The sequence below is a fragment of the Somniosus microcephalus genome, unplaced genomic scaffold (genome assembly GCF_052327205.1).
Source record: "Somniosus microcephalus isolate GS21.2 unplaced genomic scaffold, FLI_Smic_1.0 unresolved_chr4, whole genome shotgun sequence".
NCBI classification, from domain to species: domain Eukaryota; kingdom Metazoa; phylum Chordata; class Chondrichthyes; order Squaliformes; family Somniosidae; genus Somniosus; species Somniosus microcephalus.
Window position 1 is genome coordinate 33,556,907 of NW_028225182.1, and position 19,365 is coordinate 33,576,271.

Genomic DNA, 19,365 nt, shown 5'->3' on the forward strand with positions numbered 1-19,365 from the left:
CCCTTCCATTACTAGGCTAGTGAGGGTGGGTGGCGGCGGGGAGAAGGGGAGCGAGGTAGTGGAAGTCTGCTGATAGCCCTGGAACTGCACCCAACAACAGTCACCGCCTGCGTGAGGGCAAAGAAATGGGACCCCTCACCCCCCATCACTAAAGCTAGGGCAAAACTGCCGGAGTCATGTCACTTTCTCGCCTCTCCTAGTCTTCAGTTGGCAGTGCGACACTGGTAGACCTCAGGATCTGGCCTTGTGGGAGATCAAGGGATTAACTTTTAGCAACCACTTAAGTACTTTCATGCTCTTCCCCATCTCCCACCCCTCCCTTTGAAACCCCCTATAATCTGGGAAAGTTAAAATAAGAATGCAATGGTACCTGATGGGAGAAAAAATACCGCTCAGAGACATCGCAACGGAAGCTATTGGATGCCAGGTCCAGAGCGGCAAGAGCCACATTTGTGTTTCCTACCACTCTCCTCCCCGCCCCACCCCCGACCCCACTTCTCCGAGTCTCACTTGCCAAAGGTCCTGTCGGTGTAGTGTGGAAAGCTACAGGTCTCAAATACGCTATAAGTGGGATCTGAACTCTCGAGTCTCCGAGTTGGGCGATCGAAAGTGTTGAGGCTGCACACGATCGCGTCCTGCATGCATCCATTCTCGTCTCAATAAGGGGGTGGGGGACAAAGAGAGACAAGTCTCACTGTGACGCGGTACTTTTTGACTTGGTAGCATCTTCAATTTCAGACTCTCTGCCTGGACGCCTCTGCTCCTGGGCTGGTGGGCGTCCCATGTCTTAGAATGGGGCCGATGGTTCGGGTTTGGGTTCGGTTCGGGTGAGGAACCGAGTGGAGCAGGGGGGTTCAAGCCGACATTCCTGCCCACATTTGAACGCTTGTTGCCACCGTGACGCGCTCCCGGCCGAGACCGGTGACGGAGAATGCCGATTAACGAGAGGAGGGGGCTGCACCATCTGGCCGCTTTCAAACCAATCCTAATCAGGCTTGGGGTGACAAATGAGACAGATTCTGTTCCCAGTAAGTGGAACTGCCACCTTGACCAGCGTTCTGCCAACGTCTGTGTTTAGTTAGGCCTCACGGATTGTGGATTCGATGGGATTTCTACTGGTGTTCCGGGGATCGCGATCCACGATTCCACTTGTTTATTTCCCTCTTGGAAGCTGCAAACCAGTGACCCTGATCCTTTTGGAGTGGTCGTTCAGCTTGATAATGTTGACTGCCGGCAAGTAACCAATTTAACTTCACAGCTGAACACTCGGCTAACCAATTCGTTCTCGGGATGGGTGGGGGGGGGGGGGGGCCGCTGGCAAGGTTGGCATTTATTGCCCGCCTCTAGCTTCCCGAAGAAGGTGGCGATGGTGAAAGCACCTTGAACCGCTGCAGTCCTCCTGGTGATGGTGCTCCCGCGACGGTTTAGTTCTGACTGAACGATGTGTCACGTTGCCGATGATTTTCACGAGCTTCTCGCCTGTAGCTGTCCCGAGAGCTCGGGCAGGAAGGCTCTGCGCAGTGGGGTAACCCTTTAACCGGCCTGGTAAGCAAGGTAGCTGATCTCAACATGACAGCAGTAACGGTGTTGCGCAATATTCCAAGGGTCCCATTCCCGAGCCCTCTCCAGTCAGCCCCCTCCTGGTAAACGTCAGCGAGTGGAATTCAGGTGACAACAGGATCGCCGTCAGCTGTGATGCCCCTTCTGGTTAAATTTTTTTTTTAACTCATTCACGGGCGTCTCTGGCAAGGACTGTATTTCTTGCCCATTCCTAACTGCCCTCGAGAAGGTGGTGGTATACAACGGCGTGGCTTGCTAGGCCATTTCAGAGGGCAGTTAAAAGCCAACCACATTGCTGTGGGTCTGCAGTCACATAGAGGCCAGACCAGGTAAGGACGGCAGATTTCCTTCCCTAAAGGACATTAGTGAACCAGATGGGATTTTACGACAATCCGGTGAAGATAGGAGCAGGAGTCGGCCATTCGGCCCCTCGAGCCTGCTCCGCCATTTAATGAGATCATGGCTGATCATCCAAATTCAGTACCCTGTCCCTGCTTTCCCCCCATATCCCTTGACCCCTTTAGCCTTAAGAAATATATCTAACTCCTTCTTGAATATATTTAATGAATTGGCCTCCACTGCCTTCTGTGGCAGAGAATTCCACAGGTTCACCACTCTCTGGGTGAAGAAATTCCTCCTCATCTCAGTTCTAAATGGCTCACCCCTTATCCTTAGACTGTGACCCCTGGTTCTGGACTCCCCGGCCATCGGGAACATCCTTCCTGCATCTAGTCTGTCCAGTCCTGTTAGAATTTTAGAAGTTTCATGGTCACCATTACTGATATTAGCTTTCACCATTACTGATATTAGCTTTAAATTCCAGATTTATTTCATTAATTGAATTTAAATTCCCCAGCTACTAGGGTGGGAGTTGAACTCTCGTCTCCAGATTATTAGTCCAGGCCTCTGGATTATTAGTCTAGTAAAATAACCACTATGCTACCGTACCCCTATTGAAAGCTAAGAGGTGGGGGTAATAAAATTCACACAGGGTTCCCATCGCTAGCTACTACCCACCTCCCTCATTGGATAGTGAGTGCGGAGACTGGGCGAGGACAGGGTCAGGCTCAGCAGCAAAACTCTCTACGGTCGAACGCTCGCTCACAAAGAATGGCCCCTTGGATGAGGCACCAACAGCGCCCGTTAGAACCCGTTCCCCAGCATGGGGTAGTCCCGCACAAGAGGGGAAGAAGCGCAGGGGGAAAGCGCGAGAGTGAAATTCACGCCCGCGAGGGTAGGCAGGAGAACACTGCTCATGCCCAAGAGAAACACTGGTTTTCGCACGGGAGCCTAGACAGTGAGTGTTACTGGAATATTCAACCACGGTGAGTACCACAGACAAGCCTAATGTCCACACACACAGGGCTCCAGTAAAAGACGCACAGGAAATACAGGGTGGAGTTCTTTATCCACATGGCTGGGGAACGCCTCCACATTCAGATAACTGACCTACTCCATTAACTGTGCAACAGTCCTAGAGCAGTGCTGCATTAAAACACTATTGCATCAAAACATTCTCTTTAAAAAAAAAGGCTTGAGGGGTGACCTGATATAGGTCTTCAACGTTATGAAGGGGTTCGATAGGATAGACGTAGACACTTGTGGAGGAGACCAGAACTAGGGGCCATCAATATAAGATAGTCACTGATAAATCCAATAGGGAATTGGAGGCTGTGGAATTCTCTGCCACAGAGAGCGGTGGAGGCCAGTTCATTAAGTATATTCAAGAAAGAGTTGGATATATTTCTCAAGGCTAAAGGGATCAAGGGATATGGGGAGAAGGCAGGGACCGGGTACTGAATTTGGATGATCAGCCATGATCACATTGAATGGTGGAGCAGGCTCGAGGGGCCAAATGGCCTACTCCTGCTCCTATCTTCTATGTTTCTATGTTGAAAGAAAATTGGGAACTAATACATCATTCTATTCAACGTCTCCCAGAACACATACTCACATGCACATCCCCATCAAATCTGACGCTGACTCATAGAATCATACAACGCAGAAGGAGGCCATTCGGCCCATTGTGCCTGTGCGGGCTCTTTGAAGGAGCTCTCCACTTAGTCCCACTCCCCCTGCTCTTTCCCCCACAGACCTACACATTTTCCCCCTTCAAGTATTGATCCAATCTCCCTTTTGAAAGTTACTATTACACAGAGTTTTACAGCACAGAAACAGGCCGTTCGGGCCGACTGATCCATGCTGGCGTTTATGCTCCACATGAGCCTCCTCCCAATTTAATTACCTCGTCCCACCCTGCCCCCATATCCCTCTATTCCTTTCTCCCTCGTGCACACATCAAGCCTCCCCTTAAATGCGTCAATGCTCTCCGTTTCATGTGGCAGCGGGTTCCACATTCCCACCGCTCTCGGAGTAAAGGAATCCTTCCCAAATTCGTTATTTGATCTGCTGGTGACGATCTTATATTTTATACTCCTTGTTCTGAACTCGCCCACAGGTGGCAAGAGTTTCTCCATGTCCGCCCTATCGAACGAGTCCTAATTTTACAGACCTCCACAGCACTCCCATGGCTCATTTAGTCACTGCACCTCCTCTCCAATGTTCCCTGTAAGCTGCGCTTTGCTCTGCGCAGCCTGTTTCTTTTAATGCGCGGTCCCTTTAAACTTCAGCGCCTGCGCGGTATTCACAATGTTAGAGCTGGTGAGCGGCCTGCACGGGATCTTTCAGATTACTGCGTCAACAGTTTTGGTCTCCTTACCTAAGGAAGGATATACTTGTCATAGAGGGAGTACAACGAAGGTTCACGAGATTGATTCCTGGGGTGGCGGGACTGTCGTATGAGAAGAGATTGAGTAAACTAGGCCTGTATTCTCTTGAATTCAGAAGAATGAGAGGGGATCTCATTGAAGCATACAAAATTATTACAGGGCTTGATAGGGTGGATGCTGGGAGGATGTTTCCCTTGGCTGGGGAGCCTAGAACCAGGGGCCACAGCCTCAGGATAAAGGGTAGGCCATTCAGGACTGAGATGAGAAGAAATTTCTTCACAGAGAGGGCGGTCAATCTTTGGAATTCTCTACCCCAGAGGGCTGTGGAGGCTCAGTCATTGGGTATATTCAAAACAGAAGTCGATAGATTTCTGACTAGTAAGGGCATCAAGGGATATGGCGATAGGGCCGGTGAATGGAGTTGAGGCAGAAGATCAGCCATGATCTCATTGAATGGCGGAGCAGGCTCGAAGGGCCTACTCAGAGTTATACAGCACAGAAAGAGGCCCTTCAGCCCATCGTGTCCGCGCCGGCCATCAAGCCCTGTCTATTCTAATCCCATTTTCCACCACTTGGTCCGTAGCCTTGTATGCTATGGCGTTTCAAGTGCTCATCTAAATGCTTCTTGAATGTTGTGACGGTTCCTGCCTCTACCACCCTTTCAGGCAGTGAGTTCCAGATTCCAACCACCCTCTGGGTGAAAAAGTTTTTCCTCAAATCCCCTCTAAACCTCCTGCCCCTTACCTTGAAACTATGCCCCCTGGTTATTGACCCCTCTACTAAGGGGAAAAGTTCCTTTCTATCTACCCTATCTATGCCCCTCATCATTTTGTACACCTCAATCAGGTCCCCCCTCAGCCTTCTCTGCTCTAAGAAAAACAACCCCAGCTTGTCCAGTCTCTCTTCATAGCTGAAGCGCTCCAGCCCAGGTAACATCCTGGATTTGAATCTCCTCTGCACCCTCTCCAATGCAATCACATCCTTTCTATAGTGTGGCGACCAGAACTGCACACAGTATTCCAGCTGTGGCCTAATTAGTGTTTTGTACAGCTCAATCATAACCTCCCTGCTCTTATATTCTATGCCTAGGCTAATGAAGGCAAGTATCCCATATGCCTTTTTAACCACCTTATCTACCTGTCCTGCTGCCTTCAGGGATCTATGTACATGCACACCAAGGTTCCTCTGTCCTTCCTAGGGTCCTACCATTCATTGTGTATTCCCTTGCCTTGTTAGTCCTCCTAAAATGCATCACCTCACACTTTTCAGGGTTAAATTCCATTTGCCACTGTTCTGCCCATCTGACCAACCCGTCTATATCGTCCTGCAGCCTGAGGCTTCCCTCCTCACTATTTACCACTCCACCAATTTTCGTGTCAGCTGCGAACTTACCGATCATACCTCCTACATTCATATCTAAATCATTAATGTACACTACAAACAGCAAAGGACCCAGCACCGATCCCTGCGGTACACCACAGGCTTCCAGTCACAAAAACAACCTTCGACCATCACCCTCTGCCTCCTGCCACTAAGCCAAATTGCCCTGGATCCCATGGGCTCTTACCTTCTTGACCAGTCTCCCATGTGGGACTTTGTCAAAAGCCTTACTGAAGTCCATGTAGACTACATCAACTGCACTACCCTCATCCACACACCTAGTCACCCCCTTGAAAAATTCAATCAAATGGTTTAGACATGATCTCCCCCTGACAAAGCCATGCTGACTATCCTTGCCTCTCCAAGTGGAGACTAATTCTGTTCTTCAGAATTTTTTCCAATAATTTCCCTACCACTGATGTTAGGCTCACTGGCCTGTAATTCCCTGGTTTATCCCTACTACCCTTCTTGAATAATGGTATTACGTTAGCTGTCCTCCAGTCCTCTGGCACCTCCCCTGTGGCCAGAGAGGTTCTGAAAATTTGTGTCAGAGCCCCTGCAATCTCCTCCCTTGCCTCACACAGCAGCCTGGGATACATCTCATCTGGGCCTGGGGATTAATCCACTTTTAAGCCTGCTAAAATCGCTAGTACCTCCTCCCTCTCAATACTAATGTGTTCAAGTATATCACAATGCCCCTGCCTGATTTCTATGCCTACATCGTCCTTCTCCATAGTGAACACAGATGCAAAATATTAATTTAAAACCTCACCCACATCTTCCGGCTCTACACGCAGATTGCCACTTTGGTCCCTAATGGGCCCTACTCTTTCCCTGGTTATCCTCTTGCCCTTAATATACTTATAAAACACCTTGGGATTTTCCTTTATTTTGCTCGCTAGTGTTTTTTCACGTCCCCTCTTCGCTCTCCTAATTTTGTTTTTAAGTACCCCCCTGCACTTTCTATACTTCTCTAGGGCTTCCACTGTTTTTAGTCCTTTGTATCTGCCAAAAGCCTCCCTTTTTCTCCTAATCCATTCTTGTATATCCCTCGACATCCAGGGTTCCCTGGGCTTGTTGGTCCCAGCCTTGACCTTTACAGGAACATGTTGGCGTTGTACTCTCTCTATTTCCTTTCTGAAAGACTCCCACTGCTCTGATGTGGATTTTCCTACAAGTAGCTGATCCCAGTCCACTTTGGCCAGATCCTGCCTTATCATATTAAAATCGGCCTTCCCCTATTTCTTATGTTCGCACGCGTGCACCTTAGCAGGAACATTGCTCCTCTCCCCCCTCACCTCCCCGCCCCCACCCCAGTGCGGTACTGAGCTATTCAGACCAGGAAGGTTTCAGGTTGAAGTCACCCCACGGTAATATAATTGGCGGGGGGGGGGGGGGTTACAATTGGCCTCAGTATTACTGTGTCAGGGAGAGAGACAAAAATCAGTCGAGGCTCCTGCTCACTACCAGGCGATCCCTGCCTGGAAAGTGCACGTGCAGGCACTTCAGCCGAGGGCCGCAATGCCCTCCGTGGCTGAATAGCCACGCCAACCCTCCCCTCACTGTGTAGGCTTGTAAATGAAAAGGGGTCTGGGTGACTGTACCCAGGAAAAGGAGAGTAGGGGAGTAAATTAGCCAAACCAAAATCTATTATTCCACTCTCTTACTTGTCTAATATCGGTCAGGGGGTATTGTTTAAACCGCGGGCACAGTGTCGGACAAGGGCAGGGGAACGCTCTTGGGAGGGATTGCTCAAGCAGGCAAACCAAGGCGTGAAATTAGCAAGCGCACAGCTGCTCGAGCACTGACTGCATCTCTGGAGGATGTGACTGCTGCTCTCCTGCATGGTCAGGCAGAGTAATCCACCACCTGCTGGGGTGTGGGTGGGGTGTGTGCGTGCGTGTGGGAGTGAGTTAGCTTGTGTATGTGTGACCTCGTGTGCGTGTGAGGGAGTGAGTTAGCGCGTGTGTGTGTGTGTGTGTGTGTGTGTGTGTGTGTGTGAGTGAGTTAGCGCGTGTGTGTGTGAGTGAGTGAGTGAGTGTCCGAGTGTGTGTGTGAGGGAGTGAGTTAGCGTGTGTGTGTGTGTGTCCGTGTGTGTGTGTCCGTGTGTGTGTGTCCGTGTGTGTGTGTGTGACCGAGTGTGTGTGTGTGACCGAGTGTGTGTGACCGAGTGTGTGTGACCGAGTGTGTGTGACCGAGTGTGTGTGACCGAGTGTGTGTGACCGAGTGTGTGTGACCGAGAGTGAGTGTGTGTGTGAGAGTGTGTGAGTGTGCGTGTGAGGGAGTGAGTTAGCTCGTGTGTGTGTTACCTCGCGTGTGTGTGTGTGAGGGAGAGAGTTAGCACGTGTGTGTGTGTGTGTGTGTGGGAGAGAGTTGGCGCGCGCGGGGGAGAGAGTTGGCGCGCGCGGGGGAGAGAGTTGGCGCGCGCGGGGGAGAGAGTTGGCGCGCGCGGGGGAGAGAGTTGGCGCGCGCGGGGGAGAGAGTTGGCGCGCGCGGGGGAGAGAGTTGGCGCGCGCGAGGGAGAGAGTTGGCGCGCGCGAGGGAGAGAGTTGGCGCGCGCGAGGGAGAGAGTTGGCGCGCGCGAGGGAGAGAGTTGGCGCGCGCGAGGGAGAGAGTTGGCGCGCGCGAGGGAGAGAGTTGGCGCGCGCGAGGGAGAGAGTTGGCGCGCGCGAGGGAGAGAGTTGGCGCGCGCGAGGGAGAGAGTTGGCGCGCGCGAGGGAGAGAGTTGGCGCGCGCGAGGGAGAGAGTTGGCGCGCGCGAGGGAGAGAGTTGGCGCGCGCGAGGGAGAGAGTTGGCGCGCGCGAGGGAGAGAGTTGGCGCGCGCGAGGGAGAGAGTTGGCGCGCGCGAGGGAGAGAGTTGGCGCGCGCGAGGGAGAGAGTTGGCGCGCGCGAGGGAGAGAGTTGGCGCGCGCGAGGGAGAGAGTTGGCGCGCGCGAGGGAGAGAGTTGGCGCGCGCGAGGGAGAGAGTTGGCGCGCGCGAGGGAGAGAGTTGGCGCGCGCGAGGGAGAGAGTTGGCGCGCGCGAGGGAGAGAGTTGGCGCGCGCGAGGGAGAGAGTTGGCGCGCGCGAGGGAGAGAGTTGGCGCGCGCGAGGGAGAGAGTTGGCGCGCGCGAGGGAGAGAGTTGGCGCGCGCGAGGGAGAGAGTTGGCGCGCGCGAGGGAGAGAGTTGGCGCGCGCGAGGGAGAGAGTTGGCGCGCGCGAGGGAGAGAGTTGGCGCGCGCGAGGGAGAGAGTTGGCGCGCGCGAGGGAGAGAGTTGGCGCGCGCGAGGGAGAGAGTTGGCGCGCGCGAGGGAGAGAGTTGGCGCGCGCGAGGGAGAGAGTTGGCGCGCGCGAGGGAGAGAGTTGGCGCGCGCGAGGGAGAGAGTTGGCGCGCGCGAGGGAGAGAGTTGGCGCGCGCGAGGGAGAGAGTTGGCGCGCGCGAGGGAGAGAGTTGGCGCGCGCGAGGGAGAGAGTTGGCGCGCGCGAGGGAGAGAGTTGGCGCGCGCGAGGGAGAGAGTTGGCGCGCGCGAGGGAGAGAGTTGGCGCGCGCGAGGGAGAGAGTTGGCGCGCGCGAGGGAGAGAGTTGGCGCGCGCGAGGGAGAGAGTTGGCGCGCGCGAGGGAGAGAGTTGGCGCGCGCGAGGGAGAGAGTTGGCGCGCGCGAGGGAGAGAGTTGGCGCGCGCGAGGGAGAGAGTTGGCGCGCGCGAGGGAGAGAGTTGGCGCGCGCGAGGGAGAGAGTTGGCGCGCGCGAGGGAGAGAGTTGGCGCGCGCGAGGGAGAGAGTTGGCGCGTGTCTGCGCGTGAGGGAGTGAGTTGGCGCGTGTCTGCGCGTGAGGGAGTGAGTTGGCGCGTGTCTGCGCGTGAGGGAGTGAGTTGGCGCGTGTCTGCGCGTGAGGGAGTGAGTTGGCTCGCGTGAGGGAGTGAGTTGGCGCGTGTCTGCGCGTGAGGGAGAGAGTTGGCGCGTGTCTGCGCGTGAGGGAGTGAGTTGGCTCGCGTGAGGGAGTGAGTTGGCGCGCGTGTGAGGGAGTGAGTTGGCGCGCGTGTGAGGGAGTGAGTTGGCGCGCGAGGGAGGGAGTGAGTTGGCGCGCGAGGGAGTGAGTTGGCGCGTGTCTGCGCGTGAGGGAGTGAGTTGGCGCGTGTCTGCGCGTGAGGGAGTGAGTTGGCTCGCGTGAGGGAGTGAGTTGGCGCGTGTCTGCGCGTGAGGGAGAGAGTTGGCGCGCGTGAGGGAGTGAGTTGGCGCGTGTCTGCGCGTGAGGGAGTGAGTTGGCTCGCGTGAGGGAGTGAGTTGGCGCGCGTGTGAGGGAGTGAGTTGGCGCGCGTGTGAGGGAGTGAGTTGGCGCGCGAGGGAGGGAGTGAGTTGGCGCGCGAGGGAGTGAGTTGGCGCGTGTCTGCGCGTGAGGGAGTGAGTTGGCGCGTGTCTGCGCGTGAGGGAGTGAGTTGGCTCGCGTGAGGGAGTGAGTTGGCGCGTGTCTGCGCGTGAGGGAGTGAGTTGGCTCGCGTGAGGGAGTGAGTTGGCTCGCGTGAGGGAGTGAGTTGGCGCGCGTGTGTGAGGGAGAGAGTTGGCGCGCGTGTGTGAGGGAGAGAGTTGGCGCGCGTGTGTGAGGGAGAGAGTTGGCGCGCGTCTGCGCGTGAGGGAGTGAGTTGGCGTGCGTGCGTGGGAGTGAGTTGGCGGCTGTTAGGGAGTGAGTTGGCACGCGTGCGCGCGCGGGAGGGAGCCGGGCGCGAGGGAGCCGGGCGCGAGGGAGCCGGGGCGCGCGCGCGCAAGCAAGGGAGTCGGGGCGTGCGCGCGAGGGAGTTAGCAGGACTGTGTGTGTGAGAGAGGGAGTGTGTGTGTGTGTGAGGGAGGGAGGGAGGGAGCGTGAGTGAGCAAGTGTGTGTTACTGTGTGTGCGTGTGAGTTAGTGTGTGTGTGTGTGTGTGCACGTGCGATAGAGTGTGTTGAAGTGTGAGAAAGTGTGTGTGTGTGTTTGTGCGTGCGTGGCCAAGTGTATGCATGAGTGTATGTATTATAGAATGTACAGCACAGAAAACAGGCTATTCGGCCCAACTGGTCTATACGGGCATTTATGCTCCACACGAGCCTCCTCCCAGCCCCCTTCATCTCACCCTATCAACAAACCCTTCTATTCCCTTCTCCCTTGTGTGTTTATCCAGCTTCCCCTTAAATGTATCTCTGCTATTCGCCTCAACCACTCCCTGTGGTAGCGAGTTCCACATTCTCACCACTCTCTGGGTAAAGGGGTTTCTCCTCAATTCCCCATTGGATTTATTAGTGACTATCTTAATATTTATGTCCCCTAGTTCTGGTCTCCCCCACAATAGTGGAAACAGATGTTCCACTATTGTGGGGGAGACCAGAACTAGGGGACATAAATATTAAGATAGTCACTAATAAATCCCAATGGGGAACTTGAGGAGAACCCCTTTACCCAGAGAGCTGGTGAGAATGTGGAACTCGCTACCACAGGGACGTGGTTGAGGCGAATAGCAGAGATACATCTTAAGGGGAAGCCTGGATAAACACACAAGCGGAGAAGCGGAATAGAAGGCGTTTGTTGATAGGGTGAGATGACCAGGGGGGCTGGGAGGAGCAGCTCGTGTGGAGCATAAATGCCGTATAGACAAGTTGGGGCCGCATAGCGAGAGGGTTTGAGTACAGGAACAAGGATGTCTTGCTACAGTTGTACAGGGCCTTGGTGAGACCACATCTTGAGTATTGTGTGCAGTTTTGGTCACCTTACCTGAGGAAGGACGTTCTTGCCATGGAGAGAGTGCAGCGAAGATTCACCAGGCTAATACCTGGGATGGCAGGAATGACGTATGAGGAGAGATTGTGTCGATTGGGCTTATACTCGCTGGAGTTCAGAAGATTGAGAGGGGATCTCATCGAAACTTATAAAATTCTGTCAGGCCTGGACAGACTAGATGCAGGAAGGATGTTTCTGATGGCTGGGGAGTCCAGAACCAGGGGTCACAGTCTAAGGATAAGGGGTAAGCCATTTAGGACTGAGATGAGGAGGAATTTCTTCACCCAGAGAGTGGTGAACCTGTGGAATTCTCTACCACAGAAGGCAGTTGAGGCCAATTCATTACATATATTCAAGAAGGAGTTCGATCTATTTCTTAAGGCTAAAGGGATCAAGGGATATGGGGAGAAGGCAGGGACAGGGTACTGAATTTGGATGATCAGCCATGATCGCATTGAATGGCGGAGCGGGCTCGAGGGGCCGAATGGCCTACTCCTGCTCCTATCTTCTATGTTTCTATCAGCAGGGAAGTCGGCCACTTTCATCCAGCACTCGCTAACGTCGTGTCTCGATGGGGGACAACCTTGAACCTCTCTCTGGTTAACTCAGTCGTAGAGGCTGAACTGACGGCGCGATTATATTTCACACTTATTCCGACACACGTGGGGAGCTTCTCGCGTGCGAGGGTGGTTAACTTAAATCCCTCCATTGAGAACTAGGTCTGGGAGAGAAATGTTGTTTCTGTCTCTGGGGCAGGGGGAAGTGGGACTAGCTGAAGCGCTCTTGCAGAGAGCTGGCACGGGCTCGACGGTAACCATTCTATGATTCCAGCCTATCCAATCCCTTTACTGTTTTCAACAGCTCAATTAGATCGCCCCCTCAACCGTCTGAACTCAAGGGAATACAAGGCAAGTTAATGCAACTCAGTCCCGCATAATTTAACTGATTAGCCTCAGTATCATTCTGGTGAATCTGCGCTGCACCCCCTCCAAGGCCAATATATCCTTACGGAGATGCCGTGCCCCTTCATTGCAAGAGGATTTGAGTACAGGAGCAAGGATGTCTTACTACAGTTATACAGGGCCTTGGTGAGACCACACCTGGAGTACTGTGTGCAGTTTTGGTCGCCTTACCTAAGAAAGGATATACTTGCCATAGAGGGAGTGCAGCGAAGGTTCACCAGACTGATTCCTGGGATGGCAGGACTGTCGTATGAGGAGAGATTGGGTCGAGTAGGCCTGTATTCACTAGAGTTTAGGAGAATGAGAGGGGATCTCATTGAAACGTATAAAATTCTGACAGGGCTAGACAGACTGGATACAGGGAGGATGTTTCCCCTGGCTGGGGGGTCTAGAACGAGGGGTCACAGTCTCAGGATACGGGGTAGGACATTTAGGACTGAGATGAGGAGAAATTTCTTCACTCAGAGGGTGGTGAACCTGTGGAATTCTCTACCACAGAAGGCTGTGGAGGCCAAGTCACTGAATATATTTAAGGAGGAGATAGATAGATTTCGAGACACAAAAGGCATCAAGGGGTATGGGGAGAGAGCGGGAATATGGTATTGAGATAGAGGATCAGCCATGATCATATTGAATGGTGGAGCAGACTCGAAGGGACGAATGGCCTACTCCCGCTCCTATTTTTCTATGTTTCTAACTGAACGCTGCGCTCCAGAAAAAGAAAAATCAATGGCGTAGGGTTTTCACTCCCAATCGTCACCCCTTCTGGAATCTGGTGAGCGCTGGCAGGCTATTCGACCGCCCCTTGTGTGTGGCCGTCGGGCGACGACAGAATCAGGCTCGTCTGTGATTGTCCCTCCACAGTCGAATAGCCTGCCGAGACCCACTGTCCAGACTCGCACGCTCAGCCGGTGCCTATGGAGCTGTACCCAGGCAACACAAAATTTAACGCACAAATTCTTACCTCCAAAACCGGGGAAGGCCCCAAAGACCTGCGCGGCAGCATGCTGGGGTGCGGGGGCAGCGAAAGGGTCGCCTCCGATGTCTGCCAGAAGATCCAGCTGCGACTTCTTTGCTTGTTGCTGATGCTGATGCTGTTGCTGCATCTGTGCTTGACTGGCAATCTGGGAGTGGGGGGGGGGTGGGGCGAGAGAAAACAGGAGGTAAAACTCAAGAGCCTCACAGCCTACAAACAAGAGCTCCCATCCCCGGTGTCCTGGGGCCAATATTTATCCCTTCCAACCGACATCACTGAAACAGATGATCTGGTCATTTATCACATTGCTGTTTGTGGGATCTTGCTGTGCGCAAACTGGCTGCCGCGTTTCCTACATTACAACAGTGACTACACTCCAAAAAGTACTTAATTGGCTCTAATGCGCTTTGGGACATCCCGAGGTTGTGAAAGGCGCTATAGAAATGCAAGTTCTTTCTTTCGAGAGGACGACAATTAGCATTTATTGGGCACCATTAATGTCGTAAAACATCCCAAGGGACCGTGTCAAACCGTTCAGACATGCAGGTGCAGAAACCTGGACATTCCGTTCGAATGTACTGATAAACAACGGCCCTTTTACGCTGAGACCTGGGCTCAAATCAGTCTGCTGGCTGTGATGGTCCCACGTCAAATGAGTTCTGCGGTCTCAATCCAGTTCTTAGTACACGTGCGCTCACAGTGTATAACCAGCAATCTCATTGAAAGAAAGAAAATAACTTGTATTTCTATAGCACCTTTCACCACCTCGGGACGTCGTCAAGCGCTTTACAGCCAACGAAGTACTTCTTGATCTGCAGTCACGGCTGTAATGTCAGAAACGCGGCAGCCAATTTACGCACAGCAAGCTCTCTCAAACAGCAATGTGATAATAACTGTTTTGGTGATGTTGATGGAGGGATAAATATTAGCCCCAGGACACCGGGGAGAACTCCTCCTTCGAAATAGTGCCACGGGATCGTTTACGTCCACCTGAGAGGGCAGACAGGGCCTCGGTTTAACATCTCGTCCGAAAGACGGCACCTCCGACAGTGCAGCGCTCCCTCAGTACTGGCACTGGGAATGTCAGCCTGGATTATGTGAAGTTTCTGGAGAGGCCACGGGGTGACTGGGGCAGAATACAGGAAACTTTCGATTTACTGGCACCTAAATAACCGGAAATCTCAGTTAACCGGCAAAATTCAGGAGTAGGTTCAGGTAACTTTTATGACTTGCCTTCCTCCATTTGCTGCTGTGCAAGGGTGTGGCTGCAGCTGTTGCTAAGCTACAGAGACGCTTGCAACTTGTGGCCATTGTTCTCAAGCTGTTGCTAAGCAACAGGGTTTGTTGCTTTATACAGAGCTCTCAGCTCTCCGTATCTTTTGCTATAGCGTTCGGTTATCCGGAATTTTTGATGAACCGGCACCACGTCAGTCCCGCCCGTGCCGGATAAAAGAAAAGTTTCCTGTAGGAAGTATATCCAGCTGGTGCGGTGGGGTGTGGGCCTCTTCGGAGGTGGGAGCGGAGGCAGAGCTGAGGGAGCTACAACCTGCACTTCGGCCTTGGTGCACCTGGCCTGGGAGTGCTCGATGCCCATACCGGCTGCTTGTATTGGAACGTTCCCGCCTCTGCGTCCTCCACCTTGAGAAATTCGCCAAAGAATTTCAAAGAGCTTTTACAATCAGCTCCTGTGCTGATTAAGGTCTCCTTTCCCTGCCTGGTCAGGGGCAGTCAAACAATGTTATTGGCTTCTGATCAAGGGCCCCCTGTTCGGCTAGCATATGTGCTCTGAGCCGCTACAAAACAGTTCTCAAGGACAACTAGGGATGGGCAATGAATGCTGGCCTTGCCAGCGACGCCCACATCCCATAAACTATTTTTTTTTTTTTTAAAAAGGGAGTTAAGGGTATGGGGAGAGCGCGGGGAAGTGGTGTTGAGGCCAAGATTGGATCAGCCATGATCATATTGAACGGAGCAGGCTCGAGGGGCCGACTGGCCGACTCCTGCTCCTGTTTCTTGTGTTCTAATACACAGCAGAGCCATCAGCTGAAGAGAAAACGGTGCGTTAATGTTTCAAAAGGGCCTGTAGGGGGAGATGAAGAGAAATCTTTTTAACGCAGGGAGTTGTTGTGATAAGAACATAACCCTTGACTGCCCTGGAGTTCAATGTCTGTCAATCTCGGCCTTGAATATATTCACTGACTCCGCCTCCACAGCTCTCTGAGGTAGAGAATTACAAAGATTCACAACCCTCAGAGAAGAAATTCCTCCTCATCTCCGTCTTAAATGGGCGACTCCCTTATTCTGAAACTATGCCCCCTAGTTCTAGGGGAAACATCCTCTCAGCATCCACCTTGTCGTGAACCCTCAGAATCTTGTATGTTTCAATAAGATCGCCTCTCATTCTTCTAAACTCCCAATGAGTATCGGCCCAACCTGCTCAACCTTTCTTCACAAGACAACCCCTTCATCTCAGGAATCAACCTCGTGAACCGTCTCTGAACTGCCTCCAATGCAAGTATATCCTTCCTTAAATAAGGAGACCAAAACTGTACGCAGTGCTCCAGGTGTGGTCTCACCAGCCCCCTGTACAGTTGTAGCAGGACTTCCCTACTTTTATACTCCACCCACCTTGCAATAAGGGCCCACATTTCATTTGCCTTCCTAATTACTTGCTGTACCTGCATGCTAACTTTTTGTGTTTCATGTGATCTAGAATGCGCTGCCTGAAAGGGTGGTGGATACAGATTCAACAGCAACTTTCAAAAGGGAATTGGATAAATGCTTGAAAAGGAAAATTTTGCAGGGTTATGGAGAAAGAGCTGGGGGGGGGGGGGCGGGGGGGGGAGTGGGACTAATTGGAGAGCTCTTTCAAAGAGCTGGCACTGGCACAATGGGCCGAATGGCCTCCTTCTGTGCTGCATCATTCTACGATATGCTCAAATCTGCCTCGGGTGCTGATGGGGCGGCTGCATAATGCCAGCTTTTTCTGTTCGAGGGACAGCTTGGCCCCATTGGTGCCGCTCTCGCCTCGAGTCAGAAGGTGGTGGGGTTGTGGTGCAAGAAAGACAAACTGGAATATTTTTCTTAATGGCAAGAGATGAGAAACTGTGCAGGAGCAAAGGGATTCAGGTGTTAATATGCACAAATCACTAAAAAGATAATGTGCAGGCTCCAAAAAGTAATCAAAAAGGCTAATGATGGCCTTTGGGTTTGGGATGCAAGCTATGCTTCAGTGGTACAGAGCCTTGGTTAGACCCCATCTAGAGTACTGCGTTCAGTTCTGGGCACCACACCTCAAGAAGGACATACAGGAAACTTTCGATTTACCGGCACCTAAATAACCGGAAATCTCGGTTAACCGGCAAAATTCAGGAGTAGGTTCAGGTAAGTTTTATTACTTGCCTTCCTCCATCTGTTGCTGTGCAATCAGGTGTGGCTGCAGCTGTTGCTAAGCTACAGAGACGCTTGGAACTTGTGGCCATTGTTCTGAACCTGTTGCTAAGCAACAGGGTTTGTTGCTTTATACGGAGCTCTCAGCTCTCCGTATCTTTTACGATAGCTTTCGGTTATCCGGGATTTTTGATGAACCGGCACGTCGGTGCCGGATAAAAAAAAAGTTTCCTGTAGTGAGTGGCCTCTGAGCAGGGTGCAGCATGGATTCACCAGAATGATACCGGGCTAAAAGGGTTAAATTATGAGCTCAGGTTGCATAAACTAGGCTTGTATTCTTTTTATTTATTTGTTTATGGGATGTGAGCGTTACTGGCAAGGTCAGCATTTATTGCCCATCCCTAGTTGCCCTTGAGAAGGTGGTGAGCTGCCGCCTTGAACCGCTGTAGTCCGGGTGGTGAAGGTGCTCCCACAATACTGGTAGGGAGGGAGTTCCAGGAGTTTGACTCGGGGACGATGAAGGATCGGCCGATATACTTCCAAGTCAGGATGGTGTGTGACTCGGAGCTGGCGGTGTTCCCATGCGCCTGCTGCCCTTGTCCTTCTAGGTGGACGAGGTCACAGGTTTGGGAGGTGCTGCCGAAGAAGCCTTGGCGAGTTGCTGCAGTACATCTTGTAGATGGTACACACTGCAGCCACGGTGCGCCGGTGGTGGAGGGAGTGAATGTTTAAGGTGGTGGATGGGGTGCCAATCAAGCGGCTGCTTTGTCCTGGATGGCGTCAAGCTTCGAGTGCTGTAGGAGCTGCACTCATCCAGGCAAGTGGAGAGTATTCCATCACACTCCTGACTTGTGCCTTGTAAATGGTGGAAAGGCTTTGGGGAGCCAGGAGGTGAGATACTCGCCACAGAATACCCAGCCTCTGACCTGCTCTTGTTGCCACAGTATTTATGTGGCTGGTCCAGTTAAGTTTCTGGTCAATGGTGACCCTCAGGATGTTGATAGTGGGGAATTCGGCAATGGTAATGCCATTGAATGTCAAGGGGCGGTGGTTAGACGCTCGCTTGTTGGAGACAGTCATTGTCTGGCACTTGTGTGGTGCGAATGTTACCTGCCACTTATCAGCCCAAGCCTGAATGTCGTCCAGGTCTTGCTGCATGCGGGCATGGACTGCTTCATTATCTGAGGAGTTGTGAATGGCACTGAACACTGTGCAGTCATCAGCGAACATCCCCACTTCTGACCTTCTGATGGAGGGAAGGTCATTGATGAAGCAGCTGAAGATGGTTGGGCCTAGGACACTGCCCTGAGGAACTCCTGCAGCGATGTCCTGGGGCTGTAATGATTGACCTCCAACCACCACAACCATGTTCCTTTGTGCTAGGTATGACTCCAGCCAATAGAGAGTTCTCCCCCCAATTCCCATTGACTTCAATTGTACTAGGGCTCCTTCATGCCAGACTCGGTCAAATGATGCCTTGATGTCAAGGGCAGTCACTCTCCTCACCTCTGGAATTCAGCTCTTTTGTCCAATGTTTGGACCAAGGCTGTAATGAGGTCTGGAGCCGAGTGGTCCTGGCGGAACCCAAACTGGGCGTCAGTGAGCAGGTTATTGGTGTGTTAGTGTCGCTTGATAGCACTGTCGACGATACTTTCCGTCACTTTGCTGATGATTGAGAGTAGACTAATGGGACGCTAATTGGCCAGATTGGATTTGTCCTGCTTTTTGTGGACAGGTCGTTCCTGGACAGTTTTCCACATTGTCAGATAGATGCCAGTGTTGTAGCTGTACTGGAACAGCTTGGCTAGAGAAGCAGCTAATTCTGGAGCACAAGTCTTCAGCACGATAGCCGGGATGTCCCTGGAGATTGGATGGTGAAGGGTAATCTAATTAACATGTACAAAAGGATTTGATTAGGTAGATAGAGACTATTTCCTCTGGTGGGGGAATCCAGAACAAGGGGGCACAATTTTATTAGAGCTAGGCCGTTCAGAAACCAGGAAGCACTTCTTCATAACCAAGGGAAGTGGAAATGTGCAACTCTCGCCCCCAAAAAGCTGTGGATGCTGGGGGGAGCGGTCACTTGGAATTTTTAAGACTGAGATCGACAGATCTTTATTCGTTAAAAGGCAATAAGGGATTAAGGCTCAACGGCGGGTAAATGGAGTAGAGGTTCAGATCAGCCATGATCTAATCGAATGGCGAAAGGGGCTTGATTGAGGGGCTGAATGGCCTCCTCCTGTTCCTACGAACCCGATACTTGTTGGGCTGTGCGGCTCAGTACCACGCTGGGTGGGCAGTTACCGACTGACCCACTGGGGAACAACATTTAATTCCCTTTTAGGCATGTAGGGAATAAACGTGACGTTCCGATGGCTCAGTGGTGTCGAATTCGGCGGTTAAAACTTCCAGTGCATTTCATTCGTTGATAGTTTGGTAACCTCCAGATGTTCTGAACTTCGTGCCCCGCTGGCTGCAACATCTGCTGCTACAGCGGATTGGTGAAGAACGAAAAAGAGAGAGAGCTTGCATTTATATAGCACCTTTCACCACCCCAGGACGTCCCAAAGCGCTTTACAGTCACTGATGTAATATAGTAAACGTGGCAGCAAATTGAGCACAGTAAGATCCCACAAACAGCAATGT

General features: G+C 52.4%; 1 protein-coding gene across 2 annotated transcripts in view; it reads right to left on the minus strand.

The window, feature by feature from the left end:
- LOC147090489 (arf-GAP domain and FG repeat-containing protein 1-like) overlaps positions 1 to 19,365 on the minus strand; it is a 155,689-nt gene that overhangs the window by 39,917 nt on the left and 96,407 nt on the right. For both annotated transcript variants that reach the window (XM_085977258.1, XM_085977259.1), the window contains exon 5: positions 13,318 to 13,477. In XM_085977258.1, the coding sequence (XP_085833384.1) occupies positions 13,318 to 13,477 (160 nt within the window). The remainder of the gene's footprint in view (positions 1 to 13,317; positions 13,478 to 19,365) is intronic.